Source organism: Perissodus microlepis, chromosome 22 (assembly GCF_051167445.1).
Source record: "Perissodus microlepis isolate ML-2025 ecotype Zambia chromosome 22, ASM5116744v1, whole genome shotgun sequence".
Taxonomy (NCBI): domain Eukaryota; kingdom Metazoa; phylum Chordata; class Actinopteri; order Cichliformes; family Cichlidae; genus Perissodus; species Perissodus microlepis.
In genome coordinates, this window is record NC_140481.1 from 21,662,799 (window position 1) to 21,673,425 (window position 10,627).

Genomic DNA, 10,627 nt, shown 5'->3' on the forward strand with positions numbered 1-10,627 from the left:
CATACGTTGGCCAATAAAGGCTCTCTTTTTGTTCACCTTGCTTGCCTGTGTATCTTACACTTTGCTCTTCTCCTCAGTGTTCATCACAGTGAGACCATTTGGAATGAGCTTAATTGAAATTTTGAGTTTAACAGCTAAAACTTCCAGACCATCAAAGGTAGAAGCACAGTTTTTATGCAGACTGGTCAAAGACATTTTGAAAAATGCCCGGTGATGGCCTCTGAGCCTCCTTTAAAATTATTAACCAAAATACTTCATCCATGAATCTTTCTGTGCTGTTATGAAATTTCAGCTGCATGCTAAAAATTGTGCAAAACAAACCCTTACATCAATGGCTCATCTCAGTCTCTGATACTACTTTTGCTAACCTGAACTTCTCCTTTGATGATAAAAAGGTAATTACTTGTTCCTCCATTAGATGTCACTCTTGCACACAGCTGATCTCAGCTGAATGTGATTCACAAGGCAGATTTAACCTCAGTTACCTTTTTTAAAGAGCTGGGACAAAAAAAAACTTCTTACACATTTTTTTTTTTTTTTTGGAGTAAAAATTAAAGGTTATAATTTTTACGCCAAACATGCTTTCTTCAGAGTTTCTTACAGGTCATACTCTGGCACAGACGGACACTTGTGCTTCTCCTTTGATCCCAGCTCGTTTGCAGGATGCTTTAAAGCAATACTTTAAAGTTTTTGGGGTTTTTTTTAACTTCTCACATATTACCCTGTTGTCAGGAGCAGAGAGGACCCTTAGCTCCACCAGTTTATCCACATTTCATGGCCTAATGAGTTTGGACAATCCAGCCTCGTCTCTTTTCATTATCTGCTCCTGCAAATCACGTTGGGGGTCACGTGGGAGAGGACAGTCATGGGGTTTCCTTACAGACACACAGGCTGTCTCACACACACATACAGCACACACTCTGATATAGTTACTGTACATTAGTGAGTTTTTATGAATATTTGTCTACATGCATGAATAGGCATGCATTAATTACGACTAAATATTTAGCATATGTAAACTGAGCTATGTTAAGGAGGGCTCGGTGCATTTGGACCCTTCTTACTCACACATGAACATGAACTATGTTTTTTTTCGGGGGGGGGGGGCGGGTCATCAGCTATGCATCCAAAATTTTGGGAATATTTCCATTAAGAAAGGGCCAGAAATTCCCCTTATGAAATGGTCGACTTTAAGGATGTGCTGCTTTTCTTCATTTTACATTCTTGTAGACTGAAAAATTTGGGGTTTCGGGGGAATCACTGAAAAGAAATCCTCATTGACAGCCTTAATAATGTCTATAACACATATATTATTAATATTGACTGGAACAGTTAATATTAATAATATATAATATAATATATAATTCAGTGCCATATTTACATTCTTTACAGGTTGCAGAATTATTAGCAGCAACTTCTGTAGCTTAACTGCTGCTCCTAAACCTACTCACAGGCTCTGCTTCATTTGTCTTTATGGTCACAGCTAGCAGCATCTGTGTTTGTCAGCTGACTTCTGTGACTCATCATTTCCTCTAATGGGTCTCGTCATGATTGGTCCAAATGGCCCCAAATCAAAAGCTGGATTCGGGTGCCTCCCAGTCCAAAACCACAGAATTCCTCAGCCAATCGAGCAATGCGAGACTCCATGACATCACTGCCTGAGGAATGAACTGGCATAAGAATTGTTTGGATAGTGACCCAGCTAAGGAGGGACCAGTTTGGACTGCTCCTATGAGGCTTGCAACCATCAGTCAAAGGGGTCATTTAGGCAGACTTCTGGGCATGTTATGTGTGCGTGTGTTTGCGCAATGCCAGTTTTCTTGTTGACATTCCAGCCTCTCCTGAGTGCAGTTAAAGTGCTGCGGTTTTGTTGAGCACTTACACAATACTGTGGGTTTCATTGAGGCCATTCAAAAGACACATTCTGGTTGTGAGACATAAAAGCACGTACATCATGGCTGAGGTTGTGTAAGCCATAAATACTTGGTCACACATAATACTTTCAGTGTTTTCAATGTTTTTCAAGTACACATTTTTAGGTACTTTGCTTAAATACATCTAATTTATCTCCACTATGCTGTTGTACACTTGTAATCTTCTGCATTTCAGGCATTTTTACTGGACTATCTTAACATGATAGCTATTATTATGCCACAGGTTTGCCTTAAAAAAAAAAACAAAAAAAAAACAAACGACTTTTATATTTAGGCTTATGCCTTCAGAACTGCCTTAATTCTTTGTGGCAAAGATTCCGCAGAGATTTTGGTCTATACTGATATTTGCTGGCTGCACATCCATTATGTGAATCTCCTGTTCCACCGATTCTCAAAGGTGATCTGTCAGGACCTTCTTGCTGTGGTGCAACAGTGCTAACCACTGTGCCACCGTGCTGGCCTGCATCTAAACCAGGGGTGGGCAACTCCAGACCTCAAGGCCGGTGTCCTGCAGGTTTTAGATATCACCCTGGATCAACATGCCCGAATGAAATGATTAATTCATTAGCAGGCCTCTGGAGAACTTCAAGACATGTTAAAGAGGTAATTTAGCCATTTAAATCAGCTGTGTTGGATCAAGGATACATCTAAAACCTGCAGGGACACGGGCCCTTGAGGCCCACCCCTGACCTAAATCAAGCTAAAGTGCTACTAAGAGGACCAAAGTGTGCCAAGAAAATATCCCCCGCACCATTATGCCACCAGCAGCCTGAAGTGTTCATATAAGGCTGGATGGATCAATGCACTGGTGTTGTTTACACCAAATTCTGACCCTACTAGTAGAAATCAAGATTCATCAGACCAACCAACAAATTTCTAATATTCTGTTATACAGTTCTGATGAGCCCATGTGAACTGTAGCCTTAGTTTCCTGTTTTTACTTGACAGGAGCAGCAGCTGGTGTGGTCTTCTGCTGCTGCAGTCAATCTGAATGGCGACGTGATTGTAACAAGTGGTTATTTGAGTTACTGTTGCCTTCCTAACATTCAAAGGAGTTTGGAAATCAACAAAATATTTTCTCCCCGAGAACTGGCGCTTACTGGATATTTTCTCTTTTTGCACCATTCTCTGTAAGCCCAAGTGATGGAAAATCCCAGCAGATCACCAGTTTCTGAAAAATTAAAACCAGCTTTTCTAGCACCAACAACCATGTCACGTTCAAAGTCACTTAAATTAGCTTTGTTCATCCAACCATATCTGCATCCCTACTACATGCCTATGAACTGAACTGCTGTCGTGTGATTGGCTGGCATTTGTGTTAACAAACAGTGAGTATACACACTATATTGTCAAAAGTATTCAAACATCTGCCTTCAAATCCATATGAACTTGAGTGACATCCCATTCTTAATGCTTGCTTCAGTGGTTTCGGTGCACCGTTTGCAGCTTCAGTCAACCATCCAAATCTGATAAGCGGATGTTGAGGCACATAGTGCGCAGATGTCACCAACTTTCTCCAGACTCAATCGCTACAGTTCTCCAAACTTCATGTGGTTTTTGGATCAGCTCAAGAAGAGAGAGCTTCATGGAATGGGTTTCCATGGAGCTGCATCCAAGTCTTACATCATCAAGTGCAATGCAAAGCATTGTAGCACACCTACACTGGACTCTCGAGCAGTGGAGACGTGTTCTCTGGAGCGACGAATTACGCTTTCCCCTCAGTCAATCTGTTGGACAAGTCTGGGTTTAGTGATTGCCAGGAGAACAGTACTTGTCTGACTGCTTTGTGCCTGGTGTAAAGTTTGGTAGAGGGGCGATTATAGTGCAGGGATGTTTGTTTTTTTAGAAGTGGGGCTCGCCCCCTTAACTCCAGTGAAAGGAATTGGCCTGTGCTGAGTGCTGACTCAGTCAACTCAAGAGAACACCTTTGGGATGAATTGGAGCCAAACCTTCTCATGAATGATCAGGATTGATCGAAAAGTCGAAAAATTCTTATGCACACTCAGTCATTTTGTTTTCAAAGCAGACTTGAAATATGACAGAAACCCCTCAGTTCAAAAAAGAGACAAGGGTAGTCCTAGTAGAGATAAAATGTAAGGTGCATGGCTGTACTTGAGTAAAAGGTTTGATACTTTCTCCTCCAAATGCACACACGTTTCCACTGAGGTTATTAATGACAGTCATCCTAAAGGAGGCCAAGTCCACCTGCTGCTTGCTCAGCAATGTGTATATAAACTGGGAAGCACTTCAGAGGGGTTCTTGTCTGCACACTGTTTGCAAACCTGGAAAAACCATCACTGCCTGTGAACCATAGCTGTTCTCTTCTCAGGAAGTGCCTGAGACCCCGGAGGTCCATTTTTCACAGCAAGGTGAGGCTCAGACTAAACCACGCTGCTGAGTTTTAGGTGAGCAAAGGGTAGACTTTCTTGTTAACTACTGGCTCTCGTTTTGTTCGCACCCCAATATGGTGACAAATTATATTTTAGAGAGGAAATAACTGGAAGTGTCCCAGCACAACATAACAGGAAGTCGGTTAACACTTTGTAACTGGACACAGAACCAGAGAGAAGAAAGCCAGGGAGTTTTTAATGAGCATGCTCTGCATGTAGGCACAGCTGGAAAGCGGAGCATAGAGTGTATGAACTCCCCTGATGCTAACTAATGTTCTCATGGCCACCCTCTCCCTTTCCCCTCACTCATTTCATTTTCCTCTCCACTCCCTCTTTCCCCCTCGTCTTTGCCAAGTGTCTCTCAAAGCAGAGTTTATGAAATATGAATTGTCTTTGGGAGTTTTCAAACTAATCAAATGCATATTGTAGTGATGAAAGAGAGCACACAGAGGACAAGGGTTTGCAAATGGAAACAGCTTTTGGGGGAAAGGGTGTACAAATGGCAGACAGTAATGTAAAGTGATATGCAGACGGGAATAGGAGGTGCCGGGAGGGGACAACATAAAGAATGAGAGCTTGAAAAGAAATCAGATTTATATAAAACTGTTTATTAACATCTTTAAAAAAGATTTAGACACAGCTATAAAGCTTTATTTGTTTTTAAAAAAAGGAATGTAGTATGATACATGATGAATAAGTTTACTGTTATAAAAACAATACCAGCTGAAGCATTTTGAGCACTGTTTGACCTGACCAACACCGACTCTCTGAGAGGAAGAAGAAGAAGAAAAACAAGGCGAGTAAATGTAAACCATGCGTGAGGCACAAAACAGAAGTATTGTATGACAGTCCTGGGGAAAAAAAAAAATCTTCATTCTCTCTCATAAACTCTGGTGCAGACAACATCTCCGGCAGTCATTGTCTGAAAGAAAACAGCAACACAGACACAGATAAGACACAGTTCATGTTTTTCTTTTTTAAAGCTGTTTAACAACCATTTAGTCAGCAAGAAAAAGATTGAGAACAGGTGTCCTGCAGCAGGATGTCTTTAAAGTCAGCTTATTTTGTCAAAATTTCTTTTACCCAAAGGAAAAAACAGAGATTTTTAAAGGTAGTTACATGACTGAAGAAAAAACTGTTAGATTCATGGTGCTTAGAAGATGAATCCCACTAAAATATGGGTGACTTTCCTCCTGAATTTTGATTGTTGTCATTTTAAGTAAAATATAATGTTTTTCTCATGTAGCAATACATGTCTGCTTTAATGCAAAATCTGAAACCATCAATACTTCCAGTTCTGTACACTGGTCATTCTTAAAAAGTGTGGATAAACTTTGAAAAGCCGATAAGAAAGTGAAATCTTTGTTAGGACAGCAGCTGACAGTCTCATGATTACATCTCTGAAGAGGCTGAACTTTCCCAGTATATTCAACTTTAATGCTAATTTCAGAATAATATAATAATAAACTTTGAATATTTCATCATTGTAGTTTGTATTATTAAAAGATTCTGACAATCTGGAGAAATCACATGGCCTGTGGTCTTCAGGCAATCGGGGAGCATCACATTAGAAACAGACATGATTCTGTTATAAAAATCACTGCATGGGCTCAGGAACACTTCCAGAAATAACTGTGTGAACACAGTTCACTGTACCATCCACAAATGCCAATTAAAGCCCTCTAATGCACAAACACAGGCATCTTTTCATTTAAACTGGACTCAGGCAAAGCGGAAGACCTTTCCTTAGTAAGTCGAACCGAAATTTGAAATTCTTTTTTGGAAAACATGGACACAACATCCTGCAGACTAAAGAGGAGGGGGACTTTTCTGGCTTGTTATCAGCACTCAGTTCAAAATTCTGCATCACAGATGACATGGAGGCAAATCAGCGGGCTGTGAAATTGGCAGCTTGCATATCTGGAAAGGCAGCATCAGTGCTGAAAGGCTCATTCAGGTTTTACAGCAACATATGCTCCCATCCAGCATTTCCAGGGAGGGCCTTCATGTTTCAGCAAGACAATGTTTTTGTTATGAAATTCAAAATGAGCAAATATTTTTCTCCTTTTAGAGATTTGACGTGTTCTTTGTCCTCTTGTGAATAAAACTGAAAATGAATTCAAATCTTACTTGGGGGTCATAAAATATCTACACTGAGACTCTAATTGATAGCACTGTTCATTTTGTACTTATTTTTTAACTCCAATTGCACGTACCAGTATGAGCTCTCCATCATTGGTCAGCTCTCGGGTCCACGCCGTCTTCGGCCCATCGCCTTTCTGTAAAGTCTGTTCGCAGCTGATCTTTCTGTCTGTTTCCCACTTAGGAAAACTCTGCAGGGATTCACATGAGAAAACGTATCAATGCCTGAATGAAGTTATAGCAAAGTTCAGGTTTGGTCATAACCGGAGCTCAGTGTGCTGGTTGCTGCACGTCAAAATGTTTTCACGGCTTGTCCTTCATCACCCACTTGGTATGAAGATGAAAAACAGATCTCTTCGAGTTGCATTGAAATTATTTCCATATGTTTCTTTTGCACAGAGCTGGGGCTAGTTATGCTGTCCTTGGCCAAATCCTGGTATGCATGTACTAACATTACACAGTTTTTGTGTTTTTTGGTTAATTTGAAGCAAAGAGACATGTACCGTGCAGGGACGTCCATCCACCGTGGTCTCGCTGAAAGACTGACCCACGGTGAAGGAGACATTGGTGGTGCGGACGCTGGTGGATGTCTTGATGGACAGAGTCTCTTCCTGCTGGGTGATTTCCACTGCCGGGCTGGAGGCCGCTGCCACTGCAATCTTCCTCAAGAACACGTTGACACCTGACCACAGACACACAGACCAAATGTGAAACCAGAGCTGTGCAGTGCTGGTCTTTACAGTGGAAATGAGTATAATCATAGCTGTGCGTGCCAGTGGTTGTCAGCTTAAACAGGCAAACTTTATCTGAAGGGCATGCATGTTTTACTCTGATTTCCCCACATTCTGCTAATTTTACAACGTCTTTATAGGACACAGTGCTGGGAAGTTTTATTGCATGCCCTTCAACAAAATTAAACATTTTCAAAACAGTCCGCGTTGTTGCATTGCCACACAGTAACCCAAGTCTGAAAAAATAAAGCAGTGAAATGTTCATTGTGATTCATTTCTTTCAAGTCTATACATGCAGGCTATAGTGAATGACGTAAAAAACCAAGAGCATTAATCTCACAGACATATGGCAAGCTTCAGAAAATGGTTCCTGCTAATGAAGAGCACATGGGATTTCCTCTTAAAAAGGCACAACATACAGAACCACTGGTATGAAACCACTTATTTCTGTTGTTAAAGGCACAGTTCACTGCAAAAATAAAAGTAATTCATTAGCCTGTCAAATGAAAAACAACCTGAAGTTTGTTCATCCTCACAGCCTGAGCCACTTTTCAAAGAAATCGGTTTGTAATCCTCAGCTTTTTTTGAGATTTGAGATAAGAGTCTGGTTTTCTAGAAAAATATTTCTAATAGTGATCACTGAAGATAAGAATCAGATAAGGTATGACGCATCGTGTGCATAGACAACTGGAAAAACTGTAGAAAATGAATCCATCTTAATGTGTCTTGCAGTTTTGCGTCTCTCTTTTTGTTGTCATTTTTGAGTCTCTGTAGTCATTTTTGGGGTAGGTGTGAATGTTTCTTTTTGCAGTTCTTTGATGTACTTCTCAAAGAGCGATGGTAAATGGGCTGGTCCTTATACAGTTCTTTTTTTTTACCTGACCATTCAAAGCACTTTATATTTATTATACAGCTTTTTATTCAACCATTCACTTTTTTCCGTCTCTGATGAACCCATTGGAGAGCAACTTGGGGTTCGGTATTTTGCTCCAGGATACTTTGGAGACTGAAGCACGGATCAGACCACTAACCTTTCAGTCAGTAGATGACCCGCTCCACCTCCTGAGCTACAGCCACCCAAATATTAACAGAGTTATTCAAGTGAATATTGTCTCTCAATCTGAAATAGAAATATTTATACAGGCTTCTTATTTCATTGTGGTAATGTGTTATTCCTTCGCCTGAACACATCTGCTAAAGCTGGAAGGTTTCTCACCAGGTCCCATATGACACCACTTCTGATTTCTTTACACTGGGTTCAGTTTAAGATTTTGGTGATCACTGTGATCAGACGTATGTCTATATTAGGGAGCTTTTTCAACCAGAAAATCTTCCTGATGGTACCTGGTCCAGGATGAAGAGCAAAGAAAATCGTGCTTTGGGGTTTTGGGGGGAGTCCTTTAGTCCTTAAACTGGATCTGCAGACACTGTTGATACCCTGAAGAAGACCCACCAGTGCAACCTCATTTTTATTTACTTGCATCAGTTTAAACTCCTCTAGTAGTCCCATCTATTCTTTTGTATCGTTTTCTATGTTTCTATAAAGCACTTTGTGACTTTTGTTCTGTAGAAATACAGCAAGAAAAGAAAAGGTTGAATGAATAGCACCATGGAAGTGTTGTGAGTAGAGATGTAAATTATTGTGAATGTAACCTTTTGCTGTGTGAGTTGGACTGGCTTCAGCGATTAAAAAAAACACTCCAAAAAATCTGATTCAGACCAGATTTGCTCATGGATAACAGAAGCAGCAGGCGCTCAGAGTCTCTCTCTCTCTCTCTCTCTCTCTCTCTCTCTCTCTCTCTCTCTCACACACACACACACACACACACACACACACACACACACACACAGCCCTAGATTAAGCCAGAGAGGCCCCAGGCATTGTAGGAAAGTCAGTCTCAGACCTGGCAGTCTGCTGGGGCCCATGTCGAGGCTTAGTTCCGTTTACAGTGGCTCTAATTACAACCGCATGAGCAGGAGCTTGCCACAGATGAGCCTAGTCTCATCGTCCTCCAAAGGATATTTGTCTTCACATTTTTAAGGGATACCACCGGATGGCACTCGCCTGACCTCTCACTCCTGTTTTCAGTAGAAAGCCTGTGTGGCTTAACAGAACCAATATTCCCAGGACCACATTAGCCACTATGCAGGAGCAAGCCAGTTTAGCCACATGCAGAGCCACTTCAGACCGCTTCGGCTCTCCAGCTGATTTCTGAGCCCAACGGATAATGCCAAAATGACTGACAGGACTTTTTTTTTTTATCGAGATGCATCCCACCTCCTTCCTTTTTGTTTTACAGTTCATGATTAAAATCAGTGCAAAACATGCATGTTTAACGTTCCGCGTGTAAATAATTTTTTATACTTAAAAATAAGATGTTCCTCTTTTGTAATACATAAATACAGTTATTCTGCATTTTTTTCAAGAAAGCAAATTAAATGAGCTAATTGGTGGGAAGGTCCAAATATAATAATTTTAAAAAAAAAAATCCATTCACTCACCAAGCGCTCTCAAAAGTTCCTCGAAGTTTTCCGAAGACTTCATTTTCCATTTTCCAGAGAAATCGGTGACTTTATTCTCCATTTCTGTGCAAGCACTTGCAGAAATTAATATTATTGGATTATCAGCGGATTATAAGCCTATTCTGGTCGCAGTTTCTCTATATGTCTGTCCTCCCGCGTTCACCGGTTGGTAAAGTCGTCTCCTCTGCCTGCATCTGAGCCTCCATTCATTGGCTGACTGCTCGCCTGGATCTGATGCCGGTCCAGCCAATGCAGAAGCCAGTGGCAGGGAGGGACTTTCCCCCCTCGCTCCCCGATTCCAAGTCTACCCTCCACCTCTGTCAGCATGGTGAAAGATTTGGATAAGAGCTGGAGAATTCACTTCCAGTAAGTCCTTTGATGTTGATGGGCTGCCAGCTCGGATATTAAATAGAAGCGTTAATTGTTTTTAAGATGGCACTATGTTACTCCCAGATATTTGACAAGAGCTCCTGATAATAAAAAAAAAACATGGAATGAGGCTGAAACTTATTACTTATTAAGTTTAGGACTATCTAAGAAGCAAGGGTGTTTGGTTTTAAAGGGCTGGAATGTGAAATCAGATATCAGGTTAATGTGTTTAGCTCCAAAGCTGGTTTGGAAAGGCTGGTAATGAAAAAGGAAAAGATAAGACAGCCAGCTGGAGGCATCCATCCAGGAACATGCCATCGGCATTGCCACCCTGCAATTAAAACTTTAGAGCATGAGTGTCAAACTCATTTTAATCCAGCGTCCACATAGAGCCCAGTTTAAACTCAAGTGCATCGGACCAGCAAAAACAAGGCTTAATAGCCCATTAAAAAATGTGTCTCCCTTTCTTTGAGCACAAGAGCAGCGCAGGACTACATAAACAGAGAGGGTGGCCCGGTGTGCATGTGATCAACGCAGA

The 10,627-nt window shown here is 41.1% G+C and overlaps 1 protein-coding gene across 1 annotated transcript; it reads right to left on the reverse strand.

The window, feature by feature from the left end:
* Positions 1 to 4,965: 4,965 nt before the first annotated feature.
* crabp2b (cellular retinoic acid binding protein 2, b) lies at positions 4,966 to 10,018 on the reverse strand. Its single transcript, XM_084920137.1, has 4 exons — positions 9,700 to 10,018; positions 6,970 to 7,148; positions 6,541 to 6,657; positions 4,966 to 5,246 (listed from the first exon to the last, which is right to left on the reverse strand). Exons 1-4 carry the CDS (start codon positions 9,779 to 9,781, stop codon positions 5,196 to 5,198), a joined length of 429 nt encoding a protein of 142 aa, XP_084776263.1. The 5' UTR covers positions 9,782 to 10,018; the 3' UTR covers positions 4,966 to 5,195.
* Between the last annotated feature and the right edge of the window lie 609 nt (positions 10,019 to 10,627).